At 34.5% G+C, this 15372-nt stretch overlaps 1 protein-coding gene across 2 annotated transcripts in view; it reads left to right on the top strand.

Moving 5' to 3' along the window:
• Positions 1-15372, top strand: part of LOC125667914 (uncharacterized) — a 179568-nt gene that overhangs the window by 65509 nt on the left and 98687 nt on the right. For both annotated transcript variants that reach the window (XM_056161948.1, XM_056161949.1), the window contains exons 22-24: positions 2300-2560; positions 8467-8653; positions 12125-12377. In XM_056161948.1, the coding sequence (XP_056017923.1) occupies positions 2300-2560; positions 8467-8653; positions 12125-12377 (701 nt within the window). The remainder of the gene's footprint in view (positions 1-2299; positions 2561-8466; positions 8654-12124; positions 12378-15372) is intronic.

The following is a 15372-nucleotide window of genomic DNA, read 5'->3' on the forward strand; positions in this document are numbered from 1 at the left end:
TTTTGTTTTAAACATATTTTATTTTGAGCAATGTATATATATAAACAAAACATGGTACGAGCCTTGTTTACAAAACAAGGGAATATAAGTGTTGTATCTCACTTGTAATTCATCAACTGATTTCAAAATTTTCGTTGACGATTAGAAATACTTCGGTTAAGCATTGTAAACAATAAAAATGGAAAAGTAAAATTTGAGACTTTTTTATAGCTAAAATCGTGTCCATGCCCCTCTAAGGAAGTTAGCTCCTGAGCTTTTGAGTACAACTGCGCAGGATGCTACAACTAAGTATTCACTTGTTCAATACTGATCCCATTGGTGCAAATATATTACACATGTATTTCTTAACCCTATCCAGTTGAAATTGTTTGTATCAATTAAAATTTTGGAAGGGTTTGACAGGGACTATATTTTGTGGCGGAAGGATTCACTAATCAAAAAGTTTTAATTCTGCATGATATTATAGTTTCTGTTTCGTCCAATGTATCGTCTATTTTTATACCCCTATACATGTATTTAAGTTTTATAATTTATGATACAGGTAGTTGAGACTTGGAACTAGTTCAAATGTTATAGGGTTATTGAATTTATATTGGTGAATATTGGCACGAGTTGGCTGTGAAAATGCACGAGCTTCCGAGTGCATTTTGACAGCCAACGAGTGCCAATATTCACCTATATAAGTTCAATAACCCTTTTATTATATAGGTAAAGTATTTAGTTGTTAAATTATATCCCTTTTAGAGAAGTGGACAGGCGTATCCTACATGTGGAAGTTATCGTCATTCGCGACTCTTAGAACTTCTAGACTTTGAGATCGTGTCAAATAAATTCCACAGGTTTTCCCCCTATTAGTTATTTTGATTGTCGTTCCAGTCAGTAGTCTAGTCAATCTGATTAAAAGAAGATCTTTGATCCGCTCCGTTTTTTGTTATGTCGCTTTGTGTAGCGACATAACAATAACTAAACGGATCAAAGATTTTATTTTAATCAAATTGTTGTCTAGTCACAGTCGATTCAAGTCATGATACAGAGACACTGATATATAGTATGTACTATATATGCTTACTTTTATGTTTGGATTAAACTTTTTTTCAGTTAACTGGTTTCAAAATAAATTTAAACAAGATATTTTACATATTATTTATATTTGAATAAATTAAATGCAATTTACAATCAATAAACAAATAATTGCTCATTATATACAATAAATCACAACTAAAATCCGCTAAAAATTAAACCTTAATATTTAAAGATTAAATCTGCAGTATACCGTGGTATATACCGCGATATTTTGCAAATACCACGGTATACCGCGGTACATTTATTTCCTGCGGTACCCAACTCTGATATTTCATAAATAATTGATTCTTTTATCTTCAATGCCAAGAGTCAATAACTTTATTTTAAGTTCAATTTGATGTAGTGTGTGCCATCATGAAAATATAAATGAATAAAGCTGTTGAATGACGTTGCGAATATTTGTAACATTATTTGTTAAAAGCTGCTGATTTGATGGCTTTAAATTTTTTTTTTATCAAACTCTTTTTCTTAAAAAACAAGCTCGATTACCCTCATGATTTTTTTCATAAATATTTTTCAAATTGTTTTTGTTTCGTTTTAATATCAATAATATCAACATACACAGCACCAAATTCTATCTATTTTATGCTGAATTATGCAAGGAATGAAGTCAACCACTATTTTTTTCTATATAATTCAACGGAATTCAGTTTCGCTACTGTTAAAACAATGGTATGTTGAGGACGTAATTACAAAAAATAAACTGTGCTGTTGACTTTGGAATATCAGTTATACTCTTTTGGACCAATATGACGATGTTTTCCTCACAACCATTACTCAGTTCAGACGATTTGCGACCCATCGTTTAAAATTTCCAAATATCTTTGTTTACAATTGATTAGTAGATTAAAAAAATAAGAATGACGTTAAGTTATGGCTCAGACGTACTAATATTTCAATGGTGTACATTGAAAAAAATGTCAACACAACAAAAGACCGGAAAGGAAAATACTGATTTTCTGTCTGAACTTTGTACGTGGTCTGTACCTACAATTTCAATTGGACTATCCGACTTTTTACGCACATAATCCTACATGCGACATGTGCTGCTATTTCTAGGTAGACATATGGTTTTACCATGAGTAAAGTTATACGCCGTCATAAATTACTGAAATACTTTTCATGTTTATCATCACCGACTTCATTTAAATGTATGCTTGACAGTGTATTGTTTTCAAATTGGTCTTTACAAGTATTTACTTTACGTATGTTTTAGATGTGGACTGTAGCATTTCTTCCGACGGATTTTATAGATACCCGACAGATTGTTCTAAATTCATTCATTGTGCGAGTGGACAATTATACCTGAATGACTGCCCGCCAGGTCTAAATTTTAACCCCAAAATTAGCCAGTGTGACTGGCCTGCCTATGTGGACTGTTCCCCACCAGCTATTAGCGTGGCTGAATCTATTTCCACAACACAAGCCACTTCAGCAGAAAAATCAACATTTTCATCAAACAACTCGCTAGCAAACAGTGGGTATTATGTACCAATGCTTCATGTTTCGTTCACAGTTTTGCGTTGTCTTTTTACACTGTTCGTAATTTAGTAGTTCTAAAAGATCTTCGACATTGATGTTTACAGAGATAGTAAAATATGGTCATTGTTTTGTATCGATTGATTAAGTTCAGCTCACCAGAGGTGAAAGCACATGTGAGCTTTTCTGATCACATTCTGTCTGGAGTCCGTCCGTAAACTTAAGAATTTTGACTTTTTCTCTAGCACCACAAGAAGAATTTAAACCGAATTTGCCATAAAGCATCCTTGGGTAAATGGGATTTAACGTAGATCGCGAGTTTACAGACTTTTTTTTCTCATTCGAAACCCCCACCTGAAAATATACTACTGTGTGAAAATTGGTTTTCATTCAACAGCAGTTTTTTGTAGTAAAATTTACTTCTTCAACATACCATATAGTTTTAACAGTAGTGACACTGTTTTCCGTTGATTAGAATCTATATAGAAAATACTGTAATACTGATTGACTTCAGCCATTGCGTAATTCAACTTAAGAATTTGGTGCTGTGTATCCTGATAATATTGATATCAAAACGAAACAAAAATAATTCGAAAAATATTTATAAAAAAAATTATGAGGTAATCGAGCTCGTTTTTTTTTTTTAAAGAAAAAGATGTCAAAGTTTGATTTTTAAAAAAAATTCATAAAAGTAGCAGTTTTTAACAAATAACGCTACAAATATTTGCAACGCCATTTAACAACTTTATTCATTTACTTTTCATGCATCACTTCAAAAAGAACTCAGAACAACGTTATCAACTCCTGGTATTGAAGGGGAAATCAAACATGTATGGACAAAATAATAAATTATTTACAAAGTATAAATGAATATGTTCGCAAAAATTCTGTATACATATAAATATATACATTTATTCCGCTATATAAATGTACCTTAATCATGTTGCGCGGCTGATAATTGAAATTCTTTTCTTCTTTTGTGATCACATGATCGCATTAACAATTATTAAACTTATAATATGTTGTACGGTGTGACCGTTGAGACGAGCGAAGCCCATTTTAAACATCTTGCAACACGACTTTTATCCGCCTCTTCATTTAACGCGGGAAATATAACGCACTTGGTGTAAACAGTTACAAATTGTGACGTCATATTAGCTGCAATGTTTTTTCTTCTCTCAAACCAAGCAAAAACAAAACGTATGAAGGTATAAGAAAGCTTGTCTGGAATTTAAAAACGTTAATTGTACTATCTAAACAATCTAATTATTTTAATTCCGGGATTGTCAATAAAGTATACCACAGTGATGGCGACATTTTTCCGGAGGCATTATGAGTATTCCCCGTCATTTTTCCGCTGATGAAGAGCAAACCACGTGACTCAATTGCGTAATCATTGAAGCGGCGAGCTTCGCTCGCTATAATAGTACCGGTACATGTATAATTTTATTTTAGAATCCCATTGAGTTTTGTTTTTTTAAATTTCACATAATTCAGTGATGTCTTAATATTCTTACCAGGAATACAACCAAAGTTCTTTCTATTTTACAATATATTTATGTTTATTTATCCCCCCCCCCCCCCACACACACACACAAACACATAGGAATGCTCACTTTCCCAAGCCAAATAACCACTGGAAGACGTCAATGCGGTTTAAAAACATAATTATTTTAGCTTGTATTGCAGTTTCACTTGAAATGTCTGCTACTTTTTCTAATTTTAGACTAACTTCATTCTCTTGTTCTTTTTAGATATAGAGTCTTGAGCCTAAGTTGAGGTGGGCAGTTGTTAGGTTCAACTTTGTTAGAATACATGTATTGTATTGTTTACCTGCTGCTCCCCAATACCGACATTCATTTCGAAACATGATCGATTAGGTCTCTCTCTCTCTCTCTCTCTCTCTCTCTCTCTCTCTCTCTCTCATGTACACATTTTCAAAATGACCGCTAAATACGCGTCAAATTTCGGGGAGGGGGGTGTAACCTTTAAAGTATAGGCAACTCGGCAACTCCTTCAAATTTTTTCCCAGGGGGTTCTCGAAATGTTTTCAGACACCTTTCTAGCAGGACACATGGAAACTTTTCTGTATAGGATATCCCTGCCCAACGCGTCAATTCAATGTTGTCTGATCTTTACAAAATTTGTATGAGGGTTAGGAATAAAATTATGAACTCGTCTTTTCAAATGTCCGCCATAAACGCGTCAAATCTCTAGATAAAACTTTCCTGTAACCGGGAACCCCTGTCTAATTTTTTCAGGGGATGCTTACTCCTCCTAGGCACCTGATCCCACCTCTGGTGTGTCCAGGGGTCCGTGTTTGCCCAACTATCTATTTTGTATTGCTTGTAGGAGTTATGAGATTGATCACCGTTCGTTATCTTCACCTTCTAAAAACACTTTTAAAGGCATTCCCAGCATCATCAGCTGTCTCGCCTCCCCAAGTTGTGCGCTGCTAAAGTAACAGGATAAAACGTATTACTGGCCGAAATTTTGCACCGAAAAGAAAAGGACGACTTAACAAAATTAAACGAAGCATGTACTACTTCGATAATAACTGATGGCAATATTTATATGATATCGGTAAAGTATCGCATTCTTTATATTCAATCAATGACCCATATAAATGTGCTACTTTATTCATACAACTGTTGCATCACAATTGAATGTCCTCGTAAAAGACTTTGAGTCGTAGGATTTTTGTACCCGAAAACTATGACGTAAGCAATCCCGCGACGTACGTTAAAGTTATTCACACGAAGGCTTAACCCTTTTCAAAATGGAAATAATTAAAAAATGTTGTAAATTTGGTGGCATTTTTAAAATTCTTCTTCTCAAGAACCATTGGACCTGAGAAGACAACATTGATATGAAAGCTTCCTTAAAGAGGTTCTCACTTGAGTTTTGACAATTTTTTTTGGGAAGTGTATCTTTAATTTCTACATTGCAGGGGAATTGCGAAACTAAGTAAGTTATCTTCCCAGCTTTTGAGCGCAACTCTGCAGGATGTTATAACTGTGTAAATGATAGTTCAATACTTAATCTGTTGGTCCAAATATATTTAGCCGAGTTGCAACGAAGTTGAACTCGACTATTGGTTTGGTGATGCGGGCGGGCGTCAACAATTGTTTTCCGGATGATAACTCGAAAAGTTTACAATCTAATAAAATGAAACTTTGATATATTGTTGGGTACCAGGTAAGGAAGACCCCTCTTAATCTTGGAGAAAAATGGTCAAAGGTCAAGGTCACAGTGACCGTAAATAGAATGAGAATTTCAGAAAAATTTGGTTTGCGGATGATAACTCAGAAAGTTTAAATCCGAATCAAATGATACTTAAAGATATTGTTATGTACCAGGTAAGGAAGACCCCTATTGATTTTGGAGAAAATAAGTCAAAGGTCAAGGTCACAGTGACCGAAAATAGAATGAAAATTTCAGAAAAATTTGGTTTGCGGATGATAACTCAGAAAGTTTAAATCCGAATCAAATGATACTTAAAGATATTGTTATGCACCAGGTAAGACCCCTATTGATTTTGGAGAAAATAGGTCAAAGGTCAAGATCACAGTGACCGAAAATAGATTTAAAATTCCAAAAATATTTGGCTTTAGGAGGATAACTCGAAAAATTTTAATTATACCCCCCCCCCCCCCCCCCCCCCCCGCGAACGAAGTTCAGGGGGGTATATAGGAATCACTCTGTCTGTGCAGATTCGTGTCCTGACCATAACTCCTTTGTTCTTTGACATAGGCATACCATATTTGCCACACAGGTGGATCACTATTAAACAATGTGTCGAGTACCTTCATGACCTCTATTGACTTTGACCCTTTACCTCAAGGTCAAAATTAAAGGTTTTTTTTACAATGATTCGTGTCCAGGCCATAACTTCTATGTTCTTTGACATAGTCATACCATGTTTGACACATGCGTGTATCATCATGAGATGATGTGTCGGGTACCTTCATGACCTCCATATGACCTTTACCTCAAGGTCAAAATTAAAGGTTTTTACAATGGATTCGTGTCAGGGCCATGATTTCTTTGTTCTTTGGCATAGGCATACCATATTTGACACATGAGTGTATCACCATGAGACGATGTTTCGGGTACCTTCATGACCTCTATATGACCTTGAACTTTGACCTCGAGGTCAAAATTGATTATAGGGTTTTGACATAGTCATACCATAAGACATGGGTGTATCACCATGAGACTATGTGTCATGTACATTCATGACCTCTTTATGACAGTGACCTTTAATCTCAAGGTCAAAATTATAGGTTTATACCATGAATTTGTGTTCGGACTATATCTTCCATTTTCTTCTACAAAGGCATACCATATTTTTACACTCAGAAAAGAGGTAATTTATACCTATTAACAACACCCTTTGGGATATTGGGGATAGCGGGAGGTATTCTTAGTGAGCATTGCTCACAGTACCTCTTGTTTGAATCAAATGAAACTAGGATATATTGTTGGATACCAGCAAAGCAAGGCCCCTATTGATTTTGGAGAAAAAGGTCAAAGGTCAAGGTCACAGTGACCGAAAATAGATTGAAAACTTCAGACAAATATGGTTTCTGGACAGTAACTCGAAAAGTTTAAAACTGAAATTAGTTTTTCACAAATATAAATATGCCACATCATTCCTGACTTTACAATGTATCCCATGCAATTCGGCTTATGCAACCCTGGGTGCATATATTGATTTTTTATATATATACTACTTAAATCTATCCAGTTCAAAAGTTTTATGTCGAATCCAATTTTAATCAAAAATATCCAAATTTGCACAATTTTATAGTTTTTGCTTTATCCATCATATCCTCAATAATTACACTTCTAGATATGTTCAATTTTGTAAATTATGATCCAAGTAGTGAAGATTTTAAACCAATTCAAATGTTGTTAATTCATTGATGTGGTTGATATGTTTTTGTAAAGATACTGCCGATTATATAAAAACGTCTAATTTGATTTACCCAAAATTTTGTATGAAAATTAAGCACTATGGTCATTAATTAAAAAAAAAAATGTTTATACCCCCGGATTTTTAAAGTTTCATTTTAAATGTTAAGGCAAGACTTCGTAATCTATGTACACTTTTGAAAATTTGACAATACTCCCAACATGTTCTTTTAAACTTTCAAATTCTATACGACAATGTTTTCGTATATAAAGTGCGAAAAGATCGTAATATATTTCCCATCTATTTCATATCTATATTGTTAGAAGGCATGAGTATATATCTATTTGATGTAATGATTGATGTGTATAGCTTATGTTGTGTTGACACCAACAAAGGAAGTTTTTTGAATTCTTCTCTAAACCAACAAGGCTATGTTAGTCATATTTATATTGAAATATCCCTATATTTATGTGGGGTCTATTTTAACACCATTAAGCTAGTAGGGGGCATGATATAAGGGTTAGAATTTGTCATAAAGAGAGTAATGATTCAGGTGAGCGTTGTGGCACACGCACCTCTATTTTATGTTTCATCATCAATTTATCATTATTAGACGATTATCTTCGTTTACATGATCTGTGTTAGATATGTAATCCCCTGCATTTATTCTGACTTATGGATGATGCCTATCGACACTATTATCAATGGATATAAGTTGAACCTGCGATTGGTAGGATCATGAAATCTATTTCAAGTTTGCACTGTTAGTTAAATCAATATGAATAAAAAATTGAAAACATTTTGGATAGATTAATTGAGCCGTTTCTAGCAAAAAGGGTCCTTAAGTATTCATTATGACGTTTTATGAAAAACATTGTTGGATAAAATAAGAGCCTTTTTTTGCTAGGAACGGCTCAATTGATATTGTAGTATCATTAGCCAAACAAACATTCAAATTTAAACAAATACAGTCTTTTCCCCCACAGATCCAGCGAAATACAAGCTGGTATGTTACTACACCAACTGGTCCCAGTACAGAAACGGTGCCGGCAAATTCTTCCCCAAGGACATTGACCCTCAACTGTGCACACACATTATATATGCCTTCGGAAAATTGGTGGGGAACAAGATCACCAACTTTGAATGGAACGACAATGACCAATATAACAACTTGTAAGTGGTACTCCAAACCTGTAATCTCTCAACCACTATTTTATTTATGGTCAAGGTAAATCAGTGTAATAGTTTGTCTATCTTAGTGTACGTGAAGGCATATTCTAATCATTTTTAGTTTAGTGACAAGTCTATTTAAATACCGATTTTATAACGTCATTTGGCAAAGTTGTCTAGAAATTGAAGGTGTAAATGATGACATCAAGAAATGCATATGTTTCTAAATATGATGAACTATCGAAACTGCATAGATTTGATTTAGTGAAATGTCCTCTCTGATTGCATTACATACACTATTTGGAAGAAGTTATATTTTACGGCAGATAGTGCATGAAAAGGAGAAACTGGAAATTAGTACAATTATATCTACATGTATAAGACTTTTTTTCTACCTATTTTATTCAGAGACAAGGAAAATTTCCAATTTCTAGCATTACAACATTATCATAATATAGTTCTCATTAATTACATTTTTAGCATGCATTAATATACACGTATCTTCCTCGGTTTCATACCAAAATTATGTTAATATTACAATTCTATCCCCATAATGTGGGTACATTTTTTTCCTAATTTTAAAATCAAGATACAATGATGTAATTCATATAAATTTCAAAAAATTAATATTGGAAACTTTGATGATGAAACAAAGTTTATTTGCATAACTGATCTAAACACGATTCTACCAATAAGTTGGTAAAACCATGATTATTTCACTACTTGTATGCGACATGTATCATGGATTATTCATAACACGTTTAATGAATACCAAAGACGGCTTCGAAGGGGCATAGACACGATTTTCAAATATTTTATTTCCATTTTTATTGTTTACAATGCTTAACTAAAGTATTTCTAATGGCCAACCAAAATTTTAGTATGAGTTGTTGAATGAGATACAGCACTCAAAAATTCTTTGTTACATTATATGTAAACAAGGATAGTGCCATGGTTTTGTTTACATATAGATTACTTAATAGAAAACAGCATGTTTATGATAAAATGAGACGTGCCAAACACTATATTCTTTTTAATTGTGTTGAGAAAATTTGTAAATTGAAAAACTCTGCTTTAAACGAAACTGTTACTTTTATATTTAACCTACAATGTATGCAAACAAAAACATGGCACGATCCTTGTTTTCATAACAGAGAATGGTGAGCTCTGTATCTCCCATGTACTTCGACTATTGACATTCAAATTTTGCTGACCATTAGAAATACCTTAGTTAAAGAGGTTCGCACCTGACATTTGGAGTAATGTAATTTTTTTGGGAAGTGTATTTTTTATTTCTACATTGAACATTAGGAAATTAAAAAGAAAAACTGGGGTCACAACGCTTGTTATTGAGCTATAGTGTTCTAAACATGACATTTTTGCACTTAAAATTTATTCAATTAAACTTGATTTTTCTGTTAGTGTCAACACAACATAAGCAACACAAATCAATCATTACATAAAAAAGATACATAATCATGTCCTCTAACACTACAGATGAAAAAAGAAATTAATACTAGTAAAGGAAATAAATAATGACCTTTTTGCACTTGATATACGAAAAACTTCATTATATCAAAATTGAGAGTTTAAAAGAACATATTAGGAGTAATGTCAATTTTTAAAATTTTACATAATTTTCAAGGTCTGGTCTTCCAATTTAAAATGCAACTTAAAAAAGTGGGGGTTGGAAATCAAATTTTTGAATTATTGGTGAAAATACTGAATTTTTTTTACAAAATTTCGAGTAAATTAATTAAAACTTTTTTAAGAATCGGTGTTCTGTTTGGAAAAATGTATCAACCTAGTTAATAAATTACAACATTTGAACTAGTTCCAAGTCTCAACTACCTGTGTCATAAATTATAAACCTGAAATACACGTATAGGGGTATAAAAATAGACGATACATTGGATGAAACAGAAACTGTAATACCATGCAGAATTAGAACTTTTTGATTAGTGAATCCTTCCGCCACAAAATATAGTCCCTGTCAAACCCTTTTAAACTTTGAATTCACACAAAAAATTTCAACTGGATAGGGTTCAGCAATAGATGTATAATATATTTGCACCAATGGGATCAGTATTGAACAAGTGAATACTTAGTTGTAGCATACTGCACAGTTGTACTCAAAAGCTCATGAGCTAACCGGCAATGGTGACGGCTCCATATAAGTGAAAGATTCTTGAGAGGGACGTTAAACAATGTTCAATTCATTACTTTAGTGCTCACTGTATGAAGGACACACTTTCTCAACGACTCGTGCTGAATTGAAGCACAACTATAAAACTGGTTTTTAAAAAAAAAAACCACGTGACTTCAATGTCGCTTAAATATAGTTACTTTCGCATACAAATTATGGCACACGATTAGGAACAAAATAAATGAGTATGTACACAAATTGTCACAAATATGTCGGAGTTTCGTGCAATCATTCATATTTTCTACATAGGCCTAATTTATTTTAGTTATCCTTTCTACCTTTGAAATGAAAAGTGAAGATTACGAAGAGTAATCAGTATCACAATTCCTATAAAAAATATAAAATTAAGAGTAGGGCAAACACAAACCCCTGGAAACACCAGAGGTGGGATCAGGTGCTTAAGAGGAATAAAACATCCCTTGTTGACCGGTCACACCTGCTGTAAGCCTTTTATCTTGACCAAATAAACTGAGAAATCAGTTGTCAAATTAGTGTGTAAAGAACACGGCGTAAAGATAAGTATGAAACATGTCAGACAGCATCCGACCTAGACAGGTTATACAATGTATTGGTAAATTAGATCGTTAAAGCGACAATAGAATTTGTGAAATGCTGACTTTGAACGACACTATCAAAATTCCAGTAACATGAAGTTAATTGTCAGTAGCTTGCCTAAGTTTAAAATCTGACCATACGCAGAACAGAATCGCGTATCGAATCAGTAGGAAGACAAACACCATATACAGGCGATAATAGAGTATTGCTACATAAATATGGGAAATTGATGGAGATGATGAAGTCATCCCGTTGATCATAAAGTTGAGCTGTTAGTTTGCCTATATCTATAGCTTAAACAGTTTCGAGTGTGTCTTTTAATACTTCACGTTCACTTCGCATACATTGTCCATTGCCCCAACTTTCTGGAAACATGATTCAGTAGATCTGTTTTTCGTCTATCTTAAGAAAATAATTCGCCGTATGAAAACTAACGCAATCTTTCTGATGAACAAACTGAAATAGTCGATTTCAGGAACGCTGTGAACGTCAAATGACCACAATCTGGTGCAGCCCGCGTCTGTAAAGATGGATTTTCCAAAGCAGCATATTTTGGAAAACATTTTTAAAATTATTAGGAAATTCTATATGCATACAATTATCTATTTTGTATTGCTTGTAGGAGTTATGAGATTGATCACTGTTCGTTATCTTTTTACATTTTAAATGCTGTGGAGATTATTGTGTTAAATTTGTCTTCTTTCGTTTCTTAGGTATGCACAGGTGAATGCTCATAAGCAGCAAAATCCAAGACTGAAAACATTGCTGGCAATGGGGGGATGGACAGCCGGAAGTCTGGCTTACTCAAACATGGCGTCTACAGCGCAAAATCGGAAAGAGTTTATTGATTCTGCTATTTCGTGGTTGCGAATGTACGACTTTGATGGTCTCGATATGGATTGGGAATACCCAGCAAACCGGGATGGGAAACCTTATGATAAAGCAAACTTTGCCCATCTTTGTAAGGTAAATTAAGGGTATTATAGAAAAGTAAATTTTGGACACTTTCATGACATAAGAGTTTGAAAACTTGTACATAATTGAGCTTCCACTTTATGCATTCTAGGACAGAAACTCTATAAATGAAAGGTGAAGATAACGAACAGTGATCAATCTCAACTCCTATAAGCAATACAAAATAGAGAGTTTGGCACACACGGACCTCTGGATACACCAGACGTGGGATCAGGTGCATAGGAGGAATAAGCATCCCCTGTCTGAAATACCTGAAATCAATTACTGCGCGTGATTCGCGATAAAATTACACAGACACAGAAAAAAAATCATGCGTCACGTTCTCTCCCGCGCAGTTTTGTTGGTGTTCTCATCAACTACACATACATATAGCAAATGAAAATTTGAAAGATAATCTGTGTACAATCATTGGGGTCAATTTCAATTTTGCTGTTCGTTTGCAAATGCTCTGAAAATGTTTGGCTTGAACTTGCGCCAAGACTTGCACCAAGTGTAGCTATCGCATGTCTAAACTGTTAAAAATCACTAGAAGAAGAATATTCAACACTTGGGTTTTGATCATTTGATAGTACAGATTTCGGCAGATTAATGGGTTAGAGTGATTCCTGGCGATTGACCGTTGAGAACACCGCAATTCGGGCTTGTCATGAGAAACCTAAGGGGTGCTTTCTTGGATAACCTTACCTGAATATCTTCTGCAATATCTTCATCATGAATCACAACTTCTCCTGTATCAACTATCTCTTTCCTGTACAAAATTTCTTCACAATTGTCAGCTGATCTTAACTTGTAAACATTGACACACTGATTTTGACTACGGATAACTCCTGATCAGGATATAGGACTCACGGTGGGTGTGACTGGTCGACAGAGGATGCTTGCTACTCCTAGGCACCTGATCCCACCTCTGGTGTGTCCAGGGGTCCGTGTTTGCCCAACTATCTATTTTTTATTGCTGATAGGAGTTATGGGATTGATCAATGTTCGTTATCTTCAGCTTTCATTGTCTTGTAACCTTTCTTAGACATCATATGGAACTGCCTTCCAGACATCTTTTTTTTTATTCCGGCCTTGTACATGATTTTTCAGGAGATCTTTTGCATCTACCTGTATTGCACATGGCGTAGAATTCGTGCCTTGTAACTCGCATCCTCTTTCCACACTTTGCATTATATTTTGTAAAGCTTCAGCGAGTGATTTGTTGAGTCGCTTCGTGTGTGAATATAACCATTCGTGGACACCTGTGGCATTACTGTCATGATAGATGCCTAGCAAATGATCAACTGGAAGTCTTGGTTATCTGCCGAAAAGAAGATTAAAATAGGACAACACAGTAGTTGAATGAGGAGTTGCGTTATATAGATATACAATTCCTGGTAAATATATTGTCCATTCTTCCTTTTCTGTATCCAGTGTCCTTAACCGATCATGCAATATACGATTTAATCGTTCACAATGAGAGTTTCTTTCGGGATAAGGAGTACACCTGGACTTCTCGATGTTGTACAACTTGCATAACTCTTTGACCACTTCACCCTCAAAATTCTTACATGTACCTTGGTAACTGTGTAAACGATTGGGAATTCCAAAGGACAAGGTACGGTTTTAGCCAAAATCTGCCCTGTCAAGGAAATTCATCAAAATACTAAATCTGGTATTTGAGAATGTGCCATTTATGAAAATGACCATTGTTATTCTTTATCTACCATAGTAGCTGTAATATATTCAACGGAAAACTTTATATTAACCTGACGACGTCACTAAATTTGACGTTAATTTTGACGTAATATACGAGAGTTCTCCCCAAGCGATGTTTTGAGTAGGAAAACACACATAGAAGTATTAATTCTTAATAAATGCCAAATTATTGGTTTTTGTACTGATTTGAATGGGTATTAAGTGGAAATTGAAACCACATCAGATATGCTGCACAGGGGCAAAAACTGCAGGTATTCGCGGAAAGCTTTTCTGGTGCAGAAATATAATGGTTTGAACACCAAATTAATTAAAGAAACATTTATATACTGGTAACAGTGATTTCTTATTTCTGTCTCCAACTTCCTTTATTGAGGCGAATTTTAAGATTTTTTTTTTATATTTGTTAGAGTCTCGCGTGCATTCGGAAAAAAAATGATGACATCAAAGGCAGCTCAAATTCAAATCACTGAATTTTATGCGAAGTTTGGGTTATCACCAATGTAATTCTTAACGAATCGGAACACAATAGAATTCATCGGTATTTGTTTTTAATTGGCATACGCAATATTCCATATATGTATATTCTCAATATTATATGAGTGGTATTAAGTTGGAGCAAAATGTCATTTCATAGGTATACTCAGGAAAAAACGCAGTGTTTCTGAGAAACTAGAAACACAACTTCAAAGGGAAGATAATTATGAAACGGTTACGGTTATCAGTGGTAGGGCATTCGCTTCGTAACCGGGAGGCATAGTGTGTTCGAACCCCGCTCATGACATGCCACGTCGAACCTGAGACGTAGACATACATGTGCTCTTCGACAAAAGTGAGAATCACGGGTCTTTCAGATAGGCACTTGATGCCACCTCGACTGTGTCCAGGGGTCCGTGTTTGCCCTACTCTTTATTTTGTATTCTTTATAGAAATTACGCAAATTCGAATTCATCACTATTCGATATCTTCAGCTTTTCGTGACCTTAAAAAAGGAGGTCCTGTGTCACAACAGGTATTGGCACGTTAAAAAAAATCAATGCTATAGCCTTAAATGCTAATCATAGGTTTTATATGTGGTACTTCACATACAGATGATTTCTCAATTTGAGAGAAAAGTTCTCGAAAGGACGTAAAATAAACAAACAAAACATGAAAAACTTTTAAAGTCAAAATCTCTCTCTCTCTCTCTCTCTCTCTCTCTCTCTCTCTCTCTCTCTCTCTCTCTCAAATATACCATGCCTCAAACAGACCGTCTCTCATGCACATATTCACACACACTCTCACTCACCAC

The sequence above is a fragment of the Ostrea edulis genome, chromosome 4 (genome assembly GCF_947568905.1).
Source record: "Ostrea edulis chromosome 4, xbOstEdul1.1, whole genome shotgun sequence".
Lineage (NCBI taxonomy): Eukaryota > Metazoa > Mollusca > Bivalvia > Ostreida > Ostreidae > Ostrea > Ostrea edulis.